The sequence below is a fragment of the Phyllobates terribilis genome, unplaced genomic scaffold (genome assembly GCF_046119375.1).
Source record: "Phyllobates terribilis strain yellow unplaced genomic scaffold, ASM4611937v1 Scaffold_8__6_contigs__length_399053987, whole genome shotgun sequence".
In the NCBI taxonomy this organism is placed as follows: domain Eukaryota; kingdom Metazoa; phylum Chordata; class Amphibia; order Anura; family Dendrobatidae; genus Phyllobates; species Phyllobates terribilis.
In genome coordinates, this window is record NW_027362768.1 from 338,420,900 (window position 1) to 338,447,308 (window position 26,409).

At 45.4% G+C, this 26,409-nt stretch overlaps 1 protein-coding gene and 1 long non-coding RNA gene across 2 annotated transcripts in view; one reads left to right on the top strand and one right to left on the bottom strand.

Moving 5' to 3' along the window:
* The window catches only part of ADAMTS9 (ADAM metallopeptidase with thrombospondin type 1 motif 9), a 276,312-nt gene that overhangs the window by 35,953 nt on the left and 213,950 nt on the right, over positions 1–26,409 (bottom strand). Inside the window, exons 29-30 of the mRNA XM_073644685.1 lie at positions 22,913–23,080; positions 648–821 (exon numbers count right to left, since the gene is read on the bottom strand). Coding sequence (XP_073500786.1) covers positions 648–821; positions 22,913–23,080 — 342 coding nt within the window. The remainder of the gene's footprint in view (positions 1–647; positions 822–22,912; positions 23,081–26,409) is intronic.
* LOC141157428 (uncharacterized) lies at positions 523–26,402 on the top strand. Its single transcript, XR_012247793.1, has 4 exons — positions 523–841; positions 22,219–22,314; positions 22,429–22,603; positions 24,879–26,402. It is a non-coding gene; the product is annotated as an uncharacterized lncRNA (long non-coding RNA).

Below are 26,409 nucleotides of genomic sequence, written 5' to 3' on the forward strand. Positions count from 1 at the left end.
GACATGTGAGTATAATCTTTACTTTTTAACCCCTTTTCGAGTCACTTTCAATTTACACCAAAGTGAATCTGATTAGAGCGAATCTGCGCAAAATGAATTTTGGATAGAATTTGCTCAACTCTACATGGGATTTACGCTAAAGTCCTACAACGTGATGCACACTCCAGCGCCTTTTAGGCGGCCATCAGTTTCGTTTTTTTTTTCTAAGACTAATTTAAGAAATTAAAGCCGAGCCAGAGACAGTTTTGATACACGAGGCCCTTTGTTTTTCTAATCTATTGGGATCAATCGTAAAAAAAAAAAATGCAATGGTGAAGGTAAGTTTTTTTTTAATACGGTGTGTAAATATAAAAAGCACATTTACTCGCTATCCTTTTTATTTTTGGCAGACGTACTTGCTGGACTTAGGGAAAGAAAAAAAAAAAAGAAGAAAAAAAAATAATTCTCCATCAGTCATCTGATTTGTATCAGGAGCAGACTGAATCCCTGCGGAGTGTAAACTCTGGCAATCTGACAAAAATCCATGAACGCACTCGAGCCCCAGCTTACACCTCACAAGAGTAATGTGATCTGGACCCACGTCAGGATGAGCATCTTGTACGTTTTGAATATTCTGGAGCTGCCCACCCCCCGGATCTCCTACTTACGTCTTGCCATTCTTCTGCTTTCCAAGTGTAAACTGGACAATCCCCTCTTTGGCAAATCTGCTCTGACACGGGTCTCGTAGACTGATTGCACTCGGATGCCCTGGACAATTTCTGAGGACCAACTTGGCAGTGAATGGTCCTGTGTTGTACCCCTCGGCCGCATGTTACTGAGCACTAGGAGGAAGACACATTGTGTAAGTCATTGTCTCAGATAATTACATATTAACATTTAATATTAACTTCCAGATTTCAATTTTAATTTTTTTTTGTAATTGTTAAAATCTCGAAACAATTACTTTTAATTGTATTCTTTGCGTTTTACATTATTTTTAACCTTTTTTTTATCTTATTATTTCTGTTATCTCGCATTTATGCAGATGTCTATTTTTAATGTTTTTTATTTTTGTATATTACATTTTTTTTTAACATGTTCATTACTACTCCTATAACGTGGTTGCCGCATTTCTTTTTTATGCTGTTTTTTTTTATTTTTTGTGTATTGTATTTTATTTACAACATTTTTGTATGTTTTTTTTGTACATTTTTTATACATTTTTTTTACCATATTCGTTACTACTCCTACCACGTAATATGTAATTACCGCATTTCTTTTTTAGGCTGTTATTTTTTATTTTTGTGTATTATATATTATTTATAACAGTTTGTATGTTTTTTTGTACATTTTTTATACAGTTTTTTTTACCATTTTCGTTACTACTCCTATCACGTAATATGCGATTACTGCATTTCTTTTTTATGCTGTTTTTTATTTTTGTGTATTTATTTTTGTGTATATTATGTAGAACATTTTTGTATCACACACTATACAAAAGTTGATTTCTACTGTTCCGATGACCATTTTTTACTTTAGATTATTATATCTATGCATCTAAACATTTTTTTTACAGTCATTATTACTATGCAATTATGTGTAAATATGAGGTCTAAAGAAAAAAAAATATTTATTATTAAAATTTGCTATAAACAATAATACTAAACAATCACGTGACATAAACCTATTTTCTGAAGACGCAGCATTAAATAAACCACGAAACACAGTATATAAAGTATTTTAGGATTGGGTTATAGGCTTCATTGAAGATTTCTAATGCACTTTTGCAGAGTATGCAAGATGCAGATGTAGCAGAGTTGAATTTGTCATTTATACTCTTTAGAGATGCATGGTTTGTATGGTATGCATTGATTTGTTGTTGTTTTTACTTGCAGTCCTATGTAAACATAAACTTTGTGAAATCAGCTAGATCTGACAAACTCAGCTCTGCTACATCTGACAAACTCAGCTCTGCTACATCTGACAAACTCAGCTCTGCAACATCTGACAAACTTAGCTCTGCAACATCTGACAAACTTAGCTCTGCTACATCTGACAAACTTAGCTCTGCTAGACCTGTGTTTGTGAAATCTCTTAGATCTGACAAACTCAGCTCTGCTAGATCTGACAAACTTAGCTCTGCTAGATCTGACAAACTCAGCTCTGCTTGATCTGACAAACTCAGCTCTGCTAGACCTGTGTTTGTGAAATCTCTTAGATCTGACTAACTTAGCTCTGCTAGATCTGACAAACTCAGCTCTGCTACATCTGACAAACTCAGCTCTGCTACATCTGACAAACTCAGCTCTGCTACATCTGACAAACTCAGCTCTGCTTGATCTGACAAACTCAGCTCTGCTAGATCTGACAAACTCAGCTCTGCTAGATCTGTGTTTGTGAAATCTCCTAGAACAGACAACTCAGCTCTGCTAGATCTGACAAACTCAGCTCTGCTAGACCTGGGTGTTGAAAAGTAACATGCAATTTTTATGCATCATCTAATTGCATTGCCCATATACAACGGGTTAAGCATCCGCACTATTTTTTGTGTTTATCCCTGACAGAATTTCTGCCGATCCCCAAATAATACAGAAATTCCTAATAAGGGTAATAGGCAGATGATGTGATTTTCTGTTAGGTGCAGATGCCAGAATCGGCTGCACGTTCTGCTTTGTCCTATGCAGCGCTGCACTTTCTGCTTTGTCCCATGCAGCGCTGCACTTTCTGCTTTGTCCTATGCAGCGCTGCACTTTGCTTTGTCCTATGCAGCGTTGGACTTTCTGCTTTGTCCTATGCAGCGCTGCACTTTCTGCTTTGTCCCAATGCAGCGCTGCACTTTCTGCTTTGTCCCATGCAGTGCTGCACTTTCTGCTTTGTCCCATGCAGTGCTGCACTTTCTGCTTTGTCCCATGCAGCGCTGCACTTTCTGCTTTGTCCCATGCAGTGCTGCACTTTCTGCTTTGTCCCATGCAGCGCTGCACTTTCTGCTTTGTCCCATGCAGCGCTGCAGTCAGCAGGACCTGGGAAAGAAATGATCAGAAAATATCCTGTGTTTGAGGAATGAATGTGATATTGAGTCTTATGCCGGTTTATGGGGATGAGCTGAGGACTCACAGAGGATGTGAGATTTATCAATCATTAGTTATAAATCAGAAGTATGAGGAGGTATAAGGGGGTATTTGGGTGTATAATGGGGTACAGTCTGGGCCCATGGATTTCTACGGGTGCTATGTAGGACTAAGAACTTGTAAAAAGACGCAATTCTGTCATGTGCATGAGGACTTAAAGGGGTACTCCAGACAGAAGCATCTATAACCTCTCCACATAGATCGGTGTAGTCCTGAGTGCTAGGCTCCCCACTGATGTTGGCTAAATGGAGGTTGGGAAGACAGGCGGGAAAACATGTGCTCTTAAATCCATTCAAAGTCTATGACATTGATGGAAACAACCAAGCACCGGGGTCGGACACCAACCCATCTACCATTTACTTCTGGCTAGAATACACCTATAAAGGAAATTCTGAGAAAAGTAGAGATTTCTATTTTAACTATTGTTCGGGGAGAATAAGACCCCCTAATGACTCATTTTATTTGTGATAATTACTAGATGTGGCCTACAGGTGGCAGTACTGAACCTACACCTTATACTGCTGCTCCGAGCTGCCAGGAAATATTAGGAGATACCCGGCACGTCCCCCAACCTTCTGGATCATTAATTGACGAGTAGATGAGATTTGGGCAATACTTATACACAGCGCTGCTACTGTAATATGCTGCCCAGAAAATTCAGGTGGAAAATCTGCAGCAAACAGGCTCCATGTGAACCAACCCTTACTGGTAGAATAGGAAGCAGCTGGGACTTGCAGATCAATCATTGCAGGTTACTGACACAGACAGAAGATAGCCCTGTGCAAGAATAGGGCGCTCATCATAATGCACAATTCCACCTGCTTTGATGGTAGATGTGGGCCCCTTTACCTCTTGGGCCCCTAGTTGCACCAATGGTGTGTCCACCCCTGCTAATCGCTGGGAATCCACCTTAATGGCAATAATTAATTTAACAATTAGCTATATCCTTGTGTGAATTTTGTAAATATAGTTTTCATTATCCGGATGTCACTGCCCTTTTCCATTATCCAAGGGCGGTTGGAGAAGTTAAGCCACCTGCTCCAACATCAGATTCTGATGGGGTCTAGTTGCTCCATTCCTTAGTCCTCCCTCTGAAATAATGTGTCTGCTTACACTGAGGGGTTTCCCTTCCTAGGGGGAGTTAGCCCAAGGATCAGACTTGAGCGGGTGAGGAAAGCAGAGCGGCTGACTTTCCGCAGGTCCGTGGGGGCTTTGGGCACCATTGGGTTACGGCACGACAAGTGCCTAAGTTGTCTGTAGTTGACGTTTGAGGCTTGCTCCAAAGTGCTCTCGGTTTCCCTGAGGAGAGCCTGACCTTACATACATCCAGGTGGCAGAATGGCGTTCCTGTTGGTGTTTGGATAAGGGAAAGTGGTCAAGCATGTGTCCAGCCATATCTGCTTTGGACATTAGGGCCATGACCTGGTTTATCATCTGCAAAGACCAACTTCCCATATGTCCTACATTGGAATGATGCTCCTTATGGCTAAAGTACTAAATTCCAATCAAATTTCCAAGTACTGTCCCTGCAAATTTGCGGTGTCTCTAGTCCAAAGGGGGCATGGTTTTACAAACCCAGTAAGTAGGTGTCTTTGGACAGGATTGGGATGGTCCCAGTAAGAACGTTGGTCCTTGAATTGCCACCACCAATATTGACAAGTGTGCATATTCCATCTCGCCATCATCCCTTGATATGCGGAGAGATGACTAGAGGAGGCCATAACAGAACCCACAATTAATCACTTATGTCCTCGTGGATGAAAAGCATCTCGGGGAAAATAGGGCCTTGTTCATCTGTGACTGCCGTTGACAATAATGGTTTTATATATCAGTATATAGAGAAATTTTAAGAGATAATATACGTAAAACCCTAGTTTTAAAGAAAAGTATCCTGAAATAAAATGAAGTGTTTAACCCCAAATATATGGGTACATGTGAGATTCTTAGAGAGGAGGGAAGAACACGATGTTACAGCCGTTCTGGTTATGTCCAGAATGTCTCAGATGCTGCTTACAGTATATGAAATTCCCATAGCCCTCTGCCAAATGGCCCAGCGACTGTGCTGTGTCTAGCCGCTGTGTACTCAGTGTGTTGTGTTAGTCGTGCCACACGTCTGTGCCATCTTTTGTTAGGTATTTTCATGACTGCACACATCAAAAATTTATGACGAGACGCTGGGCATTTATCAAAACAGGAGCTCTGCGAATTATCAATGGAAGGGAAAATGAGACATAGAGTCATTTCGTGCGGCTCTATGTGAATTGTTCATTTTCTGATGCTGTCCTTTTGACTGAGTGAAGTGAATGAATATAACAGGTGATGGACCTTGTGTACTAACCTTGGCCATGGGCATGAGTAAGTTACTGGGCAAAAAGCATAGAGCATTTGCCAACTCTCCCAGAAACATCGTGGAAAAAAGGGAGACTTCCTGGACAATCGGAAGAGTTGTAAATCGTCCACTGGTTCCTGAAGTCAACCGAAACCTCTTGGAAAGCAGCAGGATGTTTTATAATGCATGATGTTGGCACTTGATGTCTAAGGGGGTGTGGACAAGGCGTGGAGAGGGCATGGCTTTAAAAAAAGGTGCAAAGGATTGCTCCATGATTGTTGTTCCTCCACAAGTAATGGCAATAGAGATGAGTAATTCAGGTATGAATAAATTGAATTAATTTAGAATTTCACCAAAAAATTCATTAATTCAGTTGAATCCGAATTCTGGGCCTTCAGCTCGATCTCGAATTGATGGATGGACAATCTGTAGGAAGATTAATCTTGTGAAAGCCTAGATAGATCCACCAGGGTCTTCTCCACCGTTATCTTGATTGTATGAAGCCATCGGGTTGCTGGTCTTCCTCTTCGCCTTGTTCCTTCTATTCTTCCGACCATGATGTCCTTCTCCAGTGATTGCTCTCTTCGTTTGATATGTTCAAAGCAGACAAGTCGTAGCTTGGTGATCCTTGCTTCCAGTGACATGTCTGGCTTGATTTGTTCCAAAATTGACTTGTTTGTTCTTCTTACGATCCATGGTATTTACTTTATGCAAATCCAGCAAATTTGCAATCGGCCAGCTGCCATTTTGCTTGATTCTAAAGGGCTGGAAAGGGTTTTAAAAAATTAAATTATACTCACCTCTCCATGGCTGTTTGCAGGGCTAAACAGATGAGAAACGGGGCAAGGTAAGTGTGACGCCTCATGCTCGAAAAAGCCCTTTCGTTTACCCTGGGTGATGGGGGACTCGGAGTCGGGTCCTGCGATGGAGAGATGGGGAGCAGCCGTGGCCCGGACCCGACCGGTGCTCAGGGCCGTCACATTAAAAGAGATGGTGTGGGCTCATCCGGGTTGAGTGGCTGATTTAACGACTACGCCACCTGTGGTGCCTGGTGAAGGACTACCAGCGCCGCTGCAGTCCGCTGAGGCATGGTGTTATGGCGGCCAACGTTATTACTACTCCCCACAGGCGGAGCAGGGCCTCAGGGCAGAGGGACAGGAGGATGGGGGTAGTAGTAGAGGGAGACGGGCGCCGCGTCTTGCGGTGTGGCGCAGAATAAACAGTCCGGAGGCCATAGGGGTGAACTTCCAAGGCTTTACTCACTTTAGAGATGGCAGAAGGAAGGCGACTCCCTGCTCCCTGCGGAGTCCTGCGGTCACCAGGGACGGGGATCCGACAATCTCCGAGTAAGTCCAGCATTCAGTCGGGACCCTACACCAGAGTGTTCCTGAACTACAGACCGAATCCTTTCCTGTCCATGTGTGTGCAAATAGGCCGGGACTCCCTCTGAACTCCTCTCAGAACTAGGGCACGGGTGGCAGTTCCGCTCCTTCCAATACCCGGTGGGATCTTCAGGGCCTACCGGGCTTCCACGACCAGGACGTAGAGTAGCAAGGTCGGGTGTTGGGGGCCGGTACTCCTCTTGCAGCCGGAGTCCCTCTGAATATATCAGGTTGGCGAGGACAGGTGGCGTACACCGCTCCGTCTGCATCCTGCCTGGGATCCATTTGCTGTGGAGCCACACTCTTGAGCTCCGGGCCTTCTTGGTCCTGGTCATTGGCCGGGTTGAGACATTCCTCATCTGCAACCTGCCCCTCGTCCCAAGGCTCAGGTACGAGGGCTGTGTCCCTTGCCGATGCAGGCCCACACAGGATCTGCGCTCCGGGAGGGAGGTCACATTTCACACAGTATATGACAGCACAGAGAACAGCCGAAAGGCCTTGACTAACAAGGACCAGCGAAAAGACCAAGACCAAAGATGGCTTTTTATTAAATATGAAATTTAAAGTGTAACTAACTTGTAGGTCCTCCACCCTCACCCACTAACTGGTTCCCCTAACTCTTGGTTCCCCAGTCTCCCTGTAACCAGGAGAGCAGCACCTAGTGCATACTAGCTCCCTCTGGTGGAGAAATGTGGTGTTGGATGCAAAGGTTGGGTCACGACTATCACACTGTTCTTACCTCAGAGGAGGAACACTACACTCCATTAAAGAAGTGCAGCATCCCTGTGGCGGTCGAACCCTCAGGGGCGCCACATAAGCCATACACATTGGATGGCTGGCGGTCGAATAATGCTTCATCCGATTTTTTGTCTGTCACCCATCTCGGTCATCTCTTCCATGCATAGGAGTGCTCACACCTGTGATTTCTATGAGAAAGCCACCGAGATACATCTTTGTCGGCAGCTTATGTCTGGGAGAATAAAGTGATCAGCGGTCCAAAATCGGACATGCCCGATCAATATCTCCCCCAATCAGTTGGCCAGTGCCTCTATATACATTAGAGTGTCAGCCGAACCTTTGGATATTGGCGGCTTTGTCCAACATTAGTCTAACAAAAGTAGACCACACAAATTATTCAATCTGATCTGAGATAAACGACTTACTAAACATACTGCAATTAAAAAATATTAGTTAGAGCAAAATAATGGATTTTGTGACCGATGCAGTTGGCCAGTGATGGTCACATCGGGACGTTGTGTGGGGCAAGAAACAAACTTAAAATGCACGAAAATTTAGAGGAAGTCTAATTCATAGATTGTAGAACAGTAAAAGGGAGTAAAAGGATATAAAATTATTATTGAAAGGGTCCAGACTAGTTAAACATAATAAAATAAGTTATCTTCCGCAAGCCCTGAAGCGTTCAGTCATTCTCCGCTGCTCTGTGCCTCCTAGTCCCATCCTCAAAGCACGAAAAACGGCCACTCAGCTAATAGGTGGCTAAGAGGGTAACCATTGTGGCCATTTCTGGCCACGGTGCCCTAGACAATACGTAGGTAAATTGTGCACATGTGGGTACACCACTTGTCACGGATTTACCACGACAGAGAGGAGCCAGAAGACCACGGTGTCTGATTCCACATATTCCTGCACTGATTAAAAGCACTTCACCATCATATTAAACGGTGCAGGTTTCTGCTAGCACTGCAGGGTTTAAATCTGTTCAGTTGAATAGTCTATGAAGCTTTCCTGCTTTGATGATCTTAACTGTTCAGTGCTGGCCGCTCCCATCTGCATTTTATACTGGCCTCTGGCAATCAGGGATTGCCAGTGTTAGTTTCATACTGCCTGGTTCTGGATTTGGAGGTGTTTGTTGAGGATGTGTTTGAATTGTTGTTATAAAGACTGTTGCTTGGTGATTTGTCTGTGTGCATATCCTCATCCTCTCCTATTTGTTTTTTCCTTCCTTTTACTTCCCGGTGTTCCACTCTGTTGTTTATGAGTGCATATTTGTATGATTGGTATTCTGATTTATCCCTGTCTGTCTTCCCTTGTTAGTCTGCTTTGTATATACTTATATACAACTACTCCCCAATTCCCTGGGTGGGGGAGGGGACAGATAAGGGATGATTCAGGAGCTCAGTAAGGTATGTGACCCCGGCGTCTTCACCATTAGAAGTAATCCGGGGAGCAGGGATAGCTAGGGCGTCCCTAGCTTTAGGGAGAGGGAAGGAGCCCCTAGCCCTGGGATATCAAACAACAGTCATGTGATACCGCTCATTAAAGAGCGGTGGGAGTCCCAGTGATAAGACTCCCAAGGGTCAGCAACTTTTCAACTATCCTATTACGTCCTTTAAGAGTGGGCACAATGCTCTGATCTGAATTAGACTTTTTTTGCTACACACAAGTAGTTTTTCATACAGTTTTTGATGCAATTTTTTTAGCTAAAGCCAAATGTGGATCCAACATGAAGGAAAAGTATAAAATTAGGATTTCCCCTATTCGTCTCTTTTGTATTGGCCACTGTGTACAAACAAAGGGGCAAAAGGAACTATGCATGTGAACCCATCTTTATAAGGGATGTAGACTTGGTAACTCTTTGTACTGTTGATGGTCAAGGATGTGTTCACACCAAGCATAATAATAGAACGTTGTAATACGTGACTTCGGGACCACCACACAATCCCACCGGCTGCAGCCACTTGTGTCGTGTTAATGAGGTAAACACCGGCTAACAAGAAGACGTACAAAGGGTCATTCATGGCAAGCAAGCACAATGTGAACTAGCCTCCAGCCTCTGCACCTGCCAGTCCCGTTCATCTGCCAATCACTGGTTTATAACAAAAGGCAGGCACTGGATTTCACCGCCGTGCCAAACTCTACACTTTCAATAAGCCAACATATAAAAACGGGGTCAGCAAGGACTTCTAGCCTCCTTATTCCAACCCAGAGCCAAAATGGAGTCTATAATATGTATCCAGCTACACCAGACCGCTATTTACATACTACCCAAAATCGAGACATTTGAGCCCCACCCATGGAAATACCCCCAAATTACAGGAATTGGCCACTTCTTGCAATAGTTTGCATAAACCCCACCACTCTTGAGATTCGATTCTTAGAATTGTTCCTGCAAAATCGGGATTGTTAGAAAGTATGTACTTATACAGGGCTACAGATGCCCGGGACTTAGGGATAGGACAACCAGTATACAAGAGGCACAGCTACAGGGGTTACAGTGGGTGTTCTTTAGGGGCTATTCTCAGCACAGCTGGGGTGCAGCTTAAAATATGACCAGGGGTTAGGATGTTTAATTTAGTAATTTATGAGATAAACATGAAGTGGTTTATTTTTACAATATTATGGTTAATCAATAAAGGAACCTGTATTTTATCATAAAAATTGGCTGCTGTTTACCAAAAATAGCGGCACCTTTGTCCATAGGCTGTGTGTGGTATTGCAGTTCAGTTTCTTTGAATCCGTCTTTTCAGGTCCTACCAAGCTTCTTCTCTTTCCTTTACCCTTAAAGGGAATCTGTCAGCAGGTTTTTGCTACCTGATCTGAGAGCAGCATGATGTATGAGCAGAGACCCTGAATCCAGCAATGTGTCACTTACTGGGCTGCTTTCTGCACTTTTGATAAAATCCCAGTTTTATCTGCTGAAGATCTGCCAATTCTCTGAATGCGGAGCTCTGTATAACCCCGCCCACACCACTGATTGGCAGATTTTTGTGTACACTGTATATAAGCAGAAAGCAGCCAATCAGTGGTGGGGGCGGGGTTATACAGAGCATAAAAATATGGAGGACTACATGGCAGCAGGTTTACTAGTCCTCTAGTGATAATTCCTACTGATAAAACTACAGCAATACATGGCTGGAACCCGGGTCTCTGCCCCTACTTTACTCAGATTAGGTGGCCAAAACCTAGTAAATATTAATATTTCCCCAAAGAATAACAATTTTGGAACATCTTTTCCTATAAAAGCATTGGGTCATTCCTCTATTTTTCCTTCTAAAAATTTATGAACAAAGTGACAACTGGGTGTTGCCAGTTTGGGGCCTGTCCCTGAACACTATCCTTTCACAGTGTGTACACACAAGCCCCTTTTTTTTCGATTACTAGGAGGAATAACAGAATAACGGCTATGGTAGATCTGAAGCCTCTGTCACTCCAGCTCTATTCCCTGCCCAGCACCGCCTCCTCCTGCTTGACTCGACAACCTCTTTGCTGTGTGACTAGCCGTTAGTCAAATAGGAAGAGGAGGCGTTGGGTGGGGAATAGAGATGGAGTGAAAGAGGCTTCAGATCTACTATAGTCCTTCAGCCTCATTTGCAATTAAATGCAAATGCTGATTTCTCAGTAATGGAGGAAGAGACCGGCCAGTAAAGGTATTGCTAGAATTGTCTTTGAAAAAGCTACATGCACTTGTAAATAGTTTGGGGGTGAAATCATACTTTAAAAGATTCCCTTTAAGTAAAGATGCTTTTGTATTGTTATTTTATGGCGACTACAGTCATTAGGGGTGACAGCTCCTGTTTAACTCTTTATTGTGACTGTACGTACCCGGTACCTTTGGCGCAGCATTTCCTTTTAGACAAATATTTTTCATCCTATCGGCCACGCATTTCCTACTTTACATTAATGTACAGCAGTTTTTACATTCACAGCTTTGGGCTATAAATAAGAACATAGGAATATTTCCGGTGGGATATAACAGTGTGGCTGTTGTTTAGTGACTCCGGTTTGGGGCACATAGGACGGTGGCCAGGTGATCCTGGCAGCAGAACACACGCAATATACTATTCTATTGCACGATCTGCCATGAAGAGGATAATCCGCAGCGCTTTACATCTACGTGTACCAGCGTATTCTCACTGATGCCATTGTGAGCAGTCATAGATCGAGAACACTAAGGAACAAGAATTGTGCCAAATCAGCTTAATTCCTTATAGCCCAAGATTCAGCCTAAGGCTCTGTTCACATGTATGTGCAGATTTTGTCATGTTTGGTGGAAAAATATATTATGGCATGTAAGATCATCTTTCTGTCAAAACGACGAGGTCCGGCAGTCATCGTTGGTATCCTTCCTGCAGCGTGCCAACAGTCATCGTTGGTAACCTTCCTGCAGCGTGCCACAGTCATCGTTGGTATCCTTCCTGCAGCGCGCCACAGTCATCGTTGGTAACCTTCCTGCAGTGTGCCAACAGTCATCGTTGGTATCCTTCCTGCAGTGTGCCAACAGTCATAGTTGGTATCCTTCCTGCAGCGTGCCAACAGTCATCGTTGGTAACCTTCCTGCAGCGTGCCAACAGTCATCGTTGGTATCCTTCCTGCAGCACGCCAACAGTCATCGTTGGTATCCTTCCTGCAGCGTGCCAACAGTCATCGTTGGTATCCTTCCTGCAGCACGTCAACAGTCATCGTTGGTATCCTTCCTGCAGCGCGCCAACAGTCATCGTTGGTATCCTTCCTGCAGCGTGCCAACAGTCATCGTTGGTATCCTTCCTGCAGCGCGCCAACAGTGATCGTTGGTATCCTTCCTGCAGCACGTCAACAGTCATCGTTGGTATCCTTCCTGCAGCGCGCCAACAGTCATCATTGGTATCCTTCTTGCAGTGTGCCAACAGTCATTGTTGGTATCTTTCCTGCAGCGCACCGCAGTCATCGTTTTTATCCTTCCTGCAGCACGTCAACAGTCATCGTTGGTATCCTTCCTGCAGTGTGCCAACAGTCATCGTTGGTATCCTTCCTGCAGCGCGCCAACAGTCATCGTTGGTATCCTTCCTGCAGTGCGCCAACAGTCATCGTTGGTATCCTTCCTGCAACACGCCAACAGTCATTGTTGGTATCCTTCTTGCAGCTCGCCAACAGTCATCGTTGGTGTGGCGCCCTGCTGCGCACTGGTGCCACAGATCCCAGAGGGGTGCATGGATGGAATTCTCCCCAGTGGCCTCAAGACATGCAGACACCTTCACCCAAGTCCACTAGATGGAGCCCTGTCAGGTATATAAATACTGGGGGGTGGAGTTCAGGAAGTCAGTCAGTGGGAAGCAGACAGTGTGACACTATGCAGCAGCTCCAGTCAAGCTGAAGTCTGTGTGGCTAAAGGCCAGGCTAGGCCCAAGCTGCGGGCAAGTCTGGCCAGTGAGAGCCTGGAGCGGGCTAGAAGGCAAGTGAGAGTTCCTGTCAGGCACAGACAGGGACAGAACTCAGAGAGTCTGCTCAGGGAGTCTGCATGAGAGAGTCTGCAGACTGAGGAGAGGAAAGAGAAACGCATAGGGGGCAGAGGAGCATAACAGGCTCACCCCGAACCATATACTGGACACCGGGTCCGCGCCTACAGGGATCTTCATGACCAGTAGGAACAACCGGAATCCCTGGAGAACTACAAGTTCCAGGTTAACCAACCGCTGACCACAGCAACAGGGTTAGGTACCACTAAGGCTCCAGCGACCAGGAATAGTGGGAACCAGGAGAAAACCCTACCGCCGGGTCAGTAGGTACAAGAAGGAAGCAGTAAGCAAGCCAGGCCTAGCTCCAGGCAGGCCCGAAGCTTAGAGAGTAAAAGACACAGATCAGGAGGCCTTACACCCGCTCACTGGGGAGAGTCCAGAAGTGTACCCTTCGCCCTGAGTGCCCTGGACCGCACCTGCATCACCACCAGTAAAGGTATTGAAGTTTACCCTTGTGTGTGTGCCTGTACTTCCTCTGGGACCATCCTGCCGTCTCCCTCCTGCTTCCACCATCTTTCTACACCTCTACACTGCCCTGAGGCCTGCTCCACCTGTGGGGAGCCGTCCCATCATAGCTGCCCCTAACATCAGCTTCAGTTGACTGTCGCAGCGCTGGTAACCTCTTACCAGAATCCACAGGTGGCATCACAAATTATTCTAAAACCCCTATAAATATAATCATTCCCCATTTTTGTTGACCGCCCTGGGCCACGGACCGGGCCAGCCACCGTGATTTCCCCGAAGCATCTGAAGGCCCAGCTGCCGAGTACCCCACGGCCCTGGGGGGGGGAGTCAGCTTCTGGCATCACGAACAGGATTTCGTGCCCGCTGCAACAACGGAGTATTGTGCCCGTTGCCACCGGGTACTGTGCGCCTTTAATAAGAACTGTGTGTTTAACTGTGGCGAAGATCGCCGCCATTACTGTGTTGCCGTGCGGGAAGAAGGGCGTAACCGCGGGAAACAGAGGCGTACCTGCTGAAGCGCGCGAAGCCCCGGACAGGCCCGACGCCGAACCAGGAAGCGCAAGGTCCTGGAAGGAGCCCAATGAGCGCCCTGACGTCAGACGCGAGTGACGCAAGGTCCTGGAAGAGACCGTCGCCTGTGGAGCTGCGGCCTACTGGATGAAAAGTAAAGATGGTAGGCCACGGTTCACTAGGGGGGCGCAACGATGTCCGAAGCCCAGCAGAACGCGCGGGCCCTCGACAACGCACCCGCAGGAGTCTCTTCGTCCGGTGCTGCTCAGGCAGGAGCAGTCGCCGCACCAGCAGGAGCTGTGGCACGGATGGTGCCCATGGCTCTACAGCATGCCCTAAATGTTCAGAGGGTGAGGGAACTGTTGGAACAAGACACCCTGACTGAACTGGAGGATGACCAGGACGGGTCACCCACCTCCCATAACCAGGCGCAGCCCAGGAGGGGGCGCCCTTGAGCTACTAGTTTCCAGGTAGCTCTTATGTAACCTGAACTTGAAGTCCGTGAACTATGAGCGGTCCCACCATTGTACGTAGTTTGCACCTCCTGAGGTGCTCCCTGGCGGTTTTCACAAGACCACCACCACTAAAACCAGCTTGGCGTGGCCAAACCAGTGGTCCTACACCAGTCCTGCAGCCCGCCCAGGACCTTCGTTGGGGGTTTGGAGCAGGTCCCCCACAAGCCAGCTTACCCGGACGAGAGGGACACACCCGAAGAGGGATCTCATCAAAACTGGTCATTGCAGAACGTAAAGTTGTGTTGCTGCTAATGTGCGTGTGCAGCCCACAAACTGTTTCCTTGTACATAATTGCACTCCCTGGAGTGCCTCTAAAGCTACCTATGCAGTGAAATGGACACCAGGTTAGGGGACTCACTGACATGTGCTCCAAAACTTTAACTATTGTATATATGTGTATTATTTATTATGTTTTTGCAACGTTCAAGAAAAGTGCCTCCCATAAAGGGAAGAAATGTTATTGTTAACCTGTTATGAAAATTGCTTCAGTCCAGGAGTACCGAGTTTTACTAGGGGGGAATATGGCGCCCTGCTGCGCACTGGTGCCACAGATCCCAGAGGGGTGCATGGATGGAATTCTCCCCAGTAGCCTCAATACATGCAGACACCTCCACCCAAGTCCACTAGATGGAGCCCTGTCAGGTATATAAATACTGGGGGGTGGAGTTCCGGAAGTCAGTCAGTGGGAAGCAGACAGTGTGACACCATGCTGCAGCTCCAGACAAGCTGAAGTCTGTGTGGCTGAAGGCCAGGCTAGGCCCAAGCTGCGGGCTAGTCTGGCCAGTGAAAGCCTGGAGCGGGCTAGAAGGCAAATGAGAGTTCCTGTCAGGCACAGACAGGGACAGTACTCAAGAGAGTCTGCTCAGGGAGTCTACATGAGAGAGCCTGCAGACTGAGGAGAAGAAAGAGAAACGCAGAGGGGGCAGAGGAGCATAACAGGCTCACCCCGAACCATATACTGGACACCGGGTCCGCGCCTACAGGGATCTTTATGACCAGTAGGAACAACCGGAATCCCTGGAGAACTACAAGTCCCAGGTTAACCAACCGCTGACCACAGCAACAGGGTTAAGTACCACTAAGGCTCCAGCGACCAGGAATAGTGGGAACCAGGAGAAAACCCTGCCGCCAGGTCAGTAGGTACAAGAAGGAAGCAGTAAGCAAGCCAGGCCTAGCTCCAGGCAAGCCCGAAGCTTAGAGAGTAAAAGACACAGATCAGGAGGCCTTACACCCGCTCACTGGGGAGAGTCCAGAAGTGTATCCTTCGCCCTGAGTGCCCTGGACCGTACCTGCATCACCACCAGTAAAGGTATTGAAGTTTACCCTTGTGTGTGTGCCTGTACTTCCTCTGGGACCGTCCTGCCGTCTCCCTCCTGCTTCCACCATCTTTCTACGCCTCTACACTGCCCTGAGGCCTGCTCCACCTGTGGGGAGCCATCCCATCATAGCTGCCCCTAACATCAGCCTCAGTGGACTGTCGCAGCGCTGGTAACCTCTTACCAGAATCCACAGGTGGCGTCACAAATTATTCTAAAACCCCTATAAATATAATCATTCCCCATTTTTGTTGCCCGCCCTGGGCCACGGACCGGGCCAGCCACCGTGATTTCCCCCAAGCATCTGAAGTCCCGGCTGCCGAGTACCCCACGGCCCTGGGGGCGAGTCATTGGTATCCTTCCTGCAGCGCACCAACAGTCATCGTTGGTATCCTTCCTGCAGCACGCCAACAGTCATCGTTGGTATCCTTCTTGCAGCTCGCCAACAGTCATTGTTTGTATCTTTCCCGCAGCACGCCAACAGTCATTGTTGGTATGCTTCCTGCAGCGCGCAGCCGTTTTCATCAGGGTAAGTTCACATGACCAATTTCTCCACATTCGAGAAAAACGGTCCAATTTCGGCTCCTGCAGATTGATTTTCTTGGATGAGTGCCATCTGTGGTTGTCATGGATAACATTCTTACCTATGATATTTTATGGGGCTGTACACATGCCCGATTTTTTTTCCTTGGACAGAGCGGCGGTCTCTGGAAAAAATTGGAGACATGTCTGACTTTGATCCAAGTGTGGGTTAAAAATTGGCAATGGAAGTCTATGGGACAGTGAAAAAAAAAAAAATCAGACTGCACTCAATATCCCAGTGCGGTCCAATTTTCGCGGACTGTCAGAATGGAGAAAATGGAGAACCTTAATAATTGACCGTTTTTCTCGGATGTGGAGAAAATGTTTGTATGACCCTACCCTTAGTTTGATCAGACTTTGATCAGAGTTTGATCAGGGTGGCATCAGTTTTTCTCAGACATGGAGAGGAAAAAAGAAAAAGTTTTTCCACCTTCTACATTCTCTCAGTCCATGAGAATCGGATGTCATCTGAGTGATGTCCAATTTTTTCATGTCCCGGTAGACTTCCATTGTCAATTTTGATCCCACACCTGGATCAAAATCAGACAATTTTTTTTCGGCAGACCACTAGGTCCGAGGAAAAAAATCGAACATGTGCACAGCCCCATAGAATATCATAGGTACAAGTGCTATCCTAACCACAGGTAGCACTCGTACAAGAAATTCGGTCATGTGCATGAGCTCTTAGAAACAGAAGCCAGCTGATTTACATGGCTGTAATATGACTTTATGTTTGAGTACATTTTATGGAAAATACATCTGTGCTCATGCTTCAGAGCTGCGCTTCATTCACACACGGGACTGGAGACGCCAGTTCTTGTGATCACTGACCTTTTTATCCATCCTGTGGACACAGATCACTCGAGCCCCATTTCTTCTTGCACCTCTGAGCCCCTCTTCCTCGCTCTCCTGCCAGACTTGTTCATCTGTTTTACTTTACAGGGGCCCACATGTCATAGTAATCCCAGATAATATAATTGACAACAAATGCAATTCTGCCATAATATTCTGGGTTTTTACAAACACATGCTTCCTTTCTCTTATATAAACTGTGAATTAAGGAATATGTCGTAAAGTGAGGTCTTTCCCCTCCTTATGTCTTTACAGTGGTCAACTTTTCACCCCATGATGCAGTTATAAAAGTTTTAGATGATTTTCCCATCCTAGATATTTCTGATCAGGGTGGGGTACCGGCTCACGTTGAAGTATGGAGACTTTTTTTTCCAAGGTGATGCTACATGAGAAATATGCAATGTGGCTACTTTGCATGGTTATTTTTGGAAAACCCAAGGAATATGCTACGGACGGGGACGCAGACTCCAATTTAGCAGACAGAGCAGGTTGGCGGTAGGTACCTCTAGGTAAAAACTAAATAGAGATGCGGTTGTATACTTGCATTGCTCGCACATAGGTTGGATATTCTGCGGATATGAAGGGTTATCCAGGACTAAGATATTGGGGTTATCCAGGACTACGATATCGACGACCTTTCTTAAGGCCTTCCCATACACATTAAACAAATGTTGTCTGAACCACCAATATTGGCTAACCGTCTAATGTGTATGGGGCACCTAACTCTCCCCCGGCAGATGATGTCCGATTTCGGACAGTCGACCCATTTTGTTGTCCATCAGTGGCTCTCTCATTGAGAAATTCGCTCCAGAACAGGAGCTCCAGTGTAATGAAGAGTCAGGACAGCTTGGAGAGGAAAGATCAGCTGAACCATCGCTCGTCCAACAGCTATTGATTATGTATGTGACCCCGTAGAATAGGTCCTCAATGTCAATCTCTACTGATGAGTTGCTAGCAGGTCTTGCATTGAGCAGGGGGTTGGACACGATGACCCTGGAGGTCCCTTCCAACTCTAACATTCTATGATTCTATGAATGGCAGAAAGTCCATACAACTGATGACATCACGTCTGTTGTTGTTGACCGCTGCAGCCAATCCCTGGCTGCAGAGGTCACTAACACTTATGGCATATGACCATTGATGTTAGTGACTGGTTGCAGCACTGATGTGACCAATGAACATGATATTGTCACAGCAAGCCTGGGGGTGACATCCGGCTCAGCAGCACCGGAACGTCGACAGTTTCAATAAGTAATTCTTATTTTATTGCTTTTAAGTATTTCCATCTGTTTCCCGGACTCCCACACAGTTGTTTTTTTCTCTCCATTCATTTACAAGCTGGAATACAAGACACAGCCAATGGACAGGGGGGAGGCGCCGTTACTACAAAACAAGCAAACTGTTGTCTAATCCTGGACAGCCCCTTTAAGAAATGGCTAAATTAAATTTTTAACAGCAGAAGTTCAGGATTTTGTATACTGATTTTCGGTAATCCGGAGCAGATGGTTCGTGTCCGCGTGTGACAAGACATGCGAAAGGCAAATAAACTCTGCATTACTGGAAGTGTTTACTACACGAGAGCGGATCAGTCACATGTGAACCATTCATAGGTAGGAGCAGTGATTACACATGGGATTAGCAGAGCTGACAGTTGGGAGGGTTTTTTTTTCGCTGGAGGGTCTGGGAAAATCTCCTGCCATCCTTAATTACTGGGGTGATATTAATTCCACAGCCGATGTGCTTCTCCTGCAGTAAGACGCAGTATGGGTCCTCAGTTACAGCGCGCTTTTACCCTCCAGTAAAATGACCGCGGCATATCTCACACTTACTGGTACAAATAGTTGTATCTAGATCGTGCGGAGATATTGGTCATGGTTCTCCCAAATGTTCTCCAATGACCGTAGTGTTCTTGAAGCCACCGTATCATCTACAGAACAACATGAGGATGAGCCTCTCCGGAAGACCCCTATAGATTGCAGTCTAATGACAAGCATATGCTTTATGCCATATAACAGCTATATGGAGCCATAATGTGGCTTCCTGTAGGGCTCCATTGTAATGTTGTACTGCGCCATGCTCCATTTTCCCCCCATAGAAATATGCTTCCGTATGGACCAGCATGGACTTTTGCGCCTCCAATCCGGTCCCTGTAAACATGGCTTCTGCATATACAATCTAATTTGGGTAGGACTTATAGTGCAGGTCATCCTATGCTTGCTGGTTCATTCACATAATTTAAGAGCTGGAGACTGCGGCACACTGGGAAGACAGAAGTCGGAAATTCTCCATAGCAATACAGTTCATCATTGTGAGAGGCATCTGAAGCACCGTGCCAAAAAGTGTAATTTACTCTGCTCAAAAAAGAAATGGGGTACGTAAGCCTCACAGTATAAACTGAGTCAGGTAAACCTTGGGGATGTCAATCTGTCCAGTGAAGAAGTAGAAGCGATTGTGAATCAATGTCACCGGCTTTGGAGGAGCACTAGAGAGGAACATCAAGACAAACCCAAAAAGGGAACGGTTTTGCAGACTATTACTCGCTCCTTATCCTTCCAGACTGATTTTTCTCTAATTTTGCATTTTTCTTGCGTCTTTGTCACTATTGGTAGCATGAGACGATACTTGCAGCCTAATCATGTTACACAGGTGGACCAACTCCACCAAGATGGCACATCCATAAGTGCCATCACAAGAAGGTTTGCTGTGTCTCCAAGCACAGTGAAGAGCATGGAACAGACACCAGGACATGGCCGTTACATAAGGAGAGACAGAGTGATAGAAGGGTATCAAACCAGCAGCAGGACAGATATCTGCTCCTTTGAGTGTGGTGGAACATGTGGAGCACTGCTAGAGCCCTACAGAATGATCTCCATCGGCTACTGGTGACCAAATGGTCAGAATAAGACTCTGTGAGGGTGACATGAAGACCTGACATCCTCTAGTGTGACCCGTGCTCTCACCCCAACACCGTGCAGTTTGACTGGCATTCGCCAGAGAATATCAGAATTGACAGGTTAGTACTGAGAAGGTGACAGACGCGAAAGAGTCTGGAGACATCATGGTGACCATTATCCTGCCTGGAAGATGACCCTGCATGATAGGTTTGGCGGTTGGTTGGTAAGTAACTGTCTGGGGAGAAATATCCTTGGAGGGTCACACAATCCACTATATGATAGCCAATAGTGTCCTGACTGCTGTTAGGTACCAGGATGAAATCCTTTAAGCTGTAGTCAGACCTTACGATGGTGCTATGGGCCCTGGGTGCCTTATGGTGCAGGACAATTCTGGGCCCCATGTGGCCAGACTGTGTATGCAGTTCCTTAAGGAAGAAGGTATTAATGCCACTGAATGAGTCTCATGTTCCTAAGACCGGAATCTAACTGAAAATCCCTGGGACATTAAGCACCAGTGCATCCAATGATGCTAAGTAGCACCAATGACTGCCCAGGAGATCCAATGTGTGATTTAAGTGTTCCCTTCATTTTTTTTTTGGGGGGGGGGGGTGTATATGACAGTCAGGGTCTGTGATAAGTTAGATGGACCAGCAATGATCGGAGCTTTATAGACAGTTCTATTAATATGTCATGCCCACAGGTGGCGCAAATGGTTCGTGGACTTACTGCGCCACAGGGCCAGGCTTACCTAGGAGGGGCATAGCTAAGTGGCCACCTGGTGTTCACTGGAGCTCCTGATGGTGGAGTCAGACTTGAGCTACAGGTAACCGGCAGGTACCACTCCTAGGAAGTCCCCGGTACTGCACCTGCTGACCCCAGGGGTCAGGTACACTGACACAGACTCGGGCTCCATTCAGACTAAGCAGGTTATGGATTCTCAGGCAGAGCGATACTGACACGGAGTCTCAGACAGGACTGTATTCGGAGACTGGTTGTAGCAGTCTGGACATACGGAGTACACGTTCAGATAATGGCGCACAAGAACCAGGGGATGAGGTTCAGGCACTGGCCACACATGGACCAGAGGACGAAGTTCGAGTACTGGCCAAACATGGACCAGGGATTCGGGTTCAGGCACTGGCCACACAAGGACCAGGGGACCAGGGGACTTAACAACTAACTAGTAGGAAGCCAACACACTAATGAATTAATGTTGCTTTGGCACCTCCCTACTGCCTCTCAGTCATTGGCTGGGGACATTTTACTATGTGCATGCGCTGCCTCTTTAAGAGGAGGGGAGCACGTGTGCCGCCGGAAACACAGTGCAGAGCGCACAAGGGGAGAAGCCGGTAGCACACCAAGATGGTGCTGAGCGACGGGGAGGTGACAACGCGCCTGCGGCGGTGAGTATGTCGGCGTCCCTGCATGGATGGGGAAGAGAAACCATGCAGGGGCACCAGCATAGGTGTTACATAATACTTCATAATACAGTTCTGATTGCTGGAGAAAAGAGTCCTGTAAGTAGAATTTGCACCTATCAGACATTTGTGGCTATATACTGTACTTTTGAAATGCAATAAATGTCAAACAAAAGGAATACCCCATTAATTTTTTTTTTCCGGCCCTTGGGAATTGGGATTTTAGAAATATGCCTTTAAAAAGGATAGTACCATCTGGAAAAACCCTTTTCCTAAAAGAGGACCTGTTGGTAATCCACTGATCTCATGGCTCAGGCAAGAGAAACTCCTTGATGGCTGCATGTTTGTCTTGCAGTGGCCACTACAGGAGAAATGTGTTATTGCGGCAAAACTATCGAAGGAGAGTGAACCCTGAACAGAGGCCACCTATAACATGTCTTAATGAGACAGCCCCTTTAATATTACTATATATCGAAGCAATGTAAATATTTGCACTGAAAACTACCTAAAGACGCTTGCTTTTCTTTCTCCATGTCTCTTGGCAGTCTCTCGGTACTGAAGATGCTGTATCCAATCTCCCATATTTTGTCTTTTTAACAATCTGTTTTATCTCAGAGGTCCTGACATCCATCTAGTTGTCAATGAAAAAATCTAATCGAACTGTAAGGAGGCGATAACTCAAGAGTTCAGAGATCACCCGGCTTTGTAGTGGTGGGTCTAAATTGTATATTTCTATATATATCTCGTACACTTACTTTACTGTACATGTATGATGAAACTTTCGCCATCCCTCTCCCTCTGACAATAAGAGCTTGAACCCCCCAGATCCCCTCATGGATGACCATTCTTATCGCCGTAAGAGAAGCCCGGACTGACGTTATGGTGACGTGCCAATCTGAAGTGTAAACTATGGAGGAAGGAACAGAGCAACAGCCTAAATGGATCCACCATACATTGGCTAAATATTACCGCTATACAAGGTCCACAAAAAAAATACCAGGTAGGTCAGGAGAGGATGGATGAACCATCAGTAAATGAGAGCTCTGATGTCTACTGAGACGGGGTCTTTCTGGTTGCTCCTGAGGGTTCTGCCGACGTCACCTCTGGGAAATGGGAGCCCTAGGCAATTGGCTAGTTTGCCCTCATAAAAACAACGTTCCCCACATGAGAGTGCTTTCATATTGCAATCCTAACTCCGTACACCTTATGGTATCACAAATATAATCATCTACTTTATTGCACGCTGCCCAAAAAACACGTAAGCCGTATTCTGTACAGAACCATATCATTGTGGAGTTTTAGAACTTACTTTTCCCCATTCTCCTGCTTTCCACTTTGGGCACCTGCCTCCTCGACATTTCTTCTGTATGTTTGGCTTCACAAGGTGCTTGCAGTAGTCATTCCCCACATTGGAGCCATCTTTAGCCACGCAATACACGACCCTGTTCTTCACGCCTCGCCCGCAGGACACGGAGCACTGTAATGACAGCAGCATCAGGAAACCGTTATTTATTATTTTCACAACTAGAAAGAATATCATAAAATATTTTAAACACCAAAAATATAATATGATGAAAAAAGACTGAAGATCGCAGCTCCATATGGCGGCATTACTCGGGCTTGTACATTATGTTCACACGTATCATGATACTGATGGAAATATGACACAAGTATTTTATGTGCAAGATGTATATAAACAGTAAGTCCCCTAGGAAGAAAGGAAATAATATATTTATTGATGCTCTGTCCCTTTGCTTGCTCTTTCCTTCTTTTCTTCCATCTTCCCTTCTTTCTTTTAACCTTTTGCCATTCTTCATCTGCTTCCTTTCTTCTTTTCCTTCTTTTTTAGCATTAATTCCTATTGTTATCGTAACTTATTTTTTTTCCTTAATTCCTTCATTGTTTTCTTCCCTTTTTACAAACTTCCGTCCTTCCAGTTATCTTATTACTCTTTCTTCTTCCCTTCCTTTTGTTCTCGCCTTCCTTTCCTTCCTTACATCCTTTTTCATTTGTTCCTTCTTGCTTTTTTCCCCTTTCTCCTTCTTCCTTTCTCCTTCCTTCTTCCTCTTTCCTTTCTCCTTCCTTCTTCCTCTTCTTTTACTTCCCTGCTCCTCTCTTTCCTTCCTGTCTTCCTTTTTCAGTAGTATCTTTTCTCTTGCACTTTCTTCTTCCCTTCCTTCTGTTGTCCTTCCTTTCCTTTTTTCTTCCTTACATATTTTCTTCATTTGTTCCTTCCTGCTTTTCTCCTTCTTCCTCCCTTTCTCCTTCCTCTTTCTTCCTTCTTTTCTCTTTCCTTTCTTCCTCATTCTTCCTCTTTTTTCCTTCCTTCCTTTCTTTCTCCCTCCTTCCTTTTTCTTCCTTCCTTCCTGATATTTTGCTTCTTTGCTCTTCTCTTTCCTTCCTGTCTTCCTTTTCCAGTAGTATCTTCTTTTCTCTTCTTTCACCTTCCTTCCTTTTTTCCCCGAAAACAGTAAATCCCCTACACATTTCATAGTCCCTGAAATCAGCAGTAAGGACCAGAAATAAGCTGTTCTGCATCAGTCTGAGTACTATATGTACAGTACTGGACCAGAGTTCCTTCAGTACACTAGAGGAAGTGATCAACCATATCTTCATGATGATAGCACCCCCTTAGCTATAAGGACAAGATTTACATACAAGGAATAGGGGCCATATCACAGGAATGGAGAAGCACTGAAACAAACAAAAAAAGCAATTCCAGATTGCCATTTAGACCAGATAAAAGAATTACATAGTATTAGCAAATTACTGGTTTTCTTTAAGACCCCGTTAAATAAATAATTAGAAACTACTTAGGTCTGGGAATTTTAACATCTTTTTCGATTGGAAATGAAAAGTTGTTTTTTTTTTTCACCAAAAACAAGAACTGCAAATCGACTTTGTGCCATTTACTTTTGCAGGCACAAAAAAATGTCAGCACACAATGAGCAAAGCGCCATCTGTTGTCCTATTCATGGCGTCTCGGCACCTTTCTTAAGTGGTTCAGTGAACATTCTTAGTCTTGACCACTTGTGTCATTCTGACACGTTCACTTTGATTCCTTATAAGGCTCCTCTAAGATGTAAGAATCAAAAGAAGTCTCTATTGTGAGCGAGATTCAACATGACAGCGGCTCGTCGCACCGGCCTCTCAAACAGCACGACGCATTTCGCTCCGCCGTCATTTTGCACAAACGCGGTTTCATCCTATGGTACCACAATTTTGCCGATTCTGGTAATTCTTTTGTATAATGTTATTTTATTTTTTTTTAACAGGAAATACAAACATCAAAAGGGGAAAAAGGAGACAGTAGACAGAGGCCCCGATCAGCAAGCTGGCCCCCGGTTCTTGACACTGCCGCCCATTCTGACTGCTGTGCTTTTATTACTGGAAGAATGCTATTTTGTATGGTCAGTAAGCTGCATCATTGGGTAGGCACATACAATGTTCTCAAAGATCAAATTTAATTGGATAGGTCAGGGCGGTCACAGGGAGACTGCCTAAGTAATCATTAAATATACTGGCAAGTGATTAAATATACGGGCAAGTGATGCGAAAAGAACAATTACTAATCAAATCTAATAACATCCTAGATATCCCCACCACGAGGGGTCCTGCTCTTGTGTGTGCGATTTTTTTTGGCCTATACAGCAATGTAGACCTCTGGGACCCCCACTGATCCAGTGAATAAAGGGGGCACAGTGCTGATTTACAGATGTATCCCTACACAGCGGTGTACCGAATAAAGAAAATCGGGATGAGCGGAAGTCTTATTCTAATAAAAATATGATTTTATTAAGAAATTTAAAACACGATAGTAAGAGAATAAAATCTATAAGTATCAAATACATAGAAGGTAGTATTAAGGAAAGTCCAGAAGAAGAAAAAAGAGGGCATAAGTGAATTTATATGAAAGGGAACAGAGCAGTAACAGACGTCTAATGAGTATCCCCAATACAGTATATAATGCTGGTATAACAGAACATAAAGAGCTAATCAATTATCACAAAAATCCTTAAGGATTCACTTGACGTGTGTTTCGCATTTATCACTTCATCTGGGGGTGACTGGGGGATTTTTAAACTGCTCAGGACCAATTTATAAATTGCATTACAAGTTTAAGATTAATGACGTGTCCACACAATTCATGGTTGTGGCAAGAGGTATACTAGGCAACTTCGAAAATCTTAGAAGGGGATGCAGTCCTAAATCAGCACTATGGCTCCTTCGTTCTCAGGATCGGCAGTGGTCACACAGAGGTCAGAGCTTAATTTCAAGGCTTATCAGAGTTATATTCATTCACTTTTAGGAATACACCTTTGGGGCTCATACTCATCTGCGAGAAAAATGGACGAGTGCAATCTGATAAAAAAATCAGATTGCACTCTGACCAATTTTTATTCTATGAGGCACATCTCATCTGTGATTTTTTTCTCCGCTGAAATCGGACGGAGAAAAAAATCGCAGCATGCTGCGTTTTTCGTCGTATCTCGGATGAGACTCGCCAATGCAAGTCAATGGGTGCGAGAAAAGAAATCGCACGGCACTCGGACCATGCGAATGCCGTCCGATTTTTAAGCACCCGTCTCCTTGAAAGCCCGACAATTCATCAGCCGCATACAGTGAAATCACAGCGAGATCCCCCGTAATTTTATTAACCGGCATAGGGAAAGCGGACAGCTAGGGGCAGATGTTTATAGCCTGGGAAGGGTGTAGTACCCATGGAGCTTCCCAGGCTATTAATATCAGCCCTCAGCTGTAAACGTAGCCTTTACGGGTTATTAAAATGGAGGAAAATTAACGAGG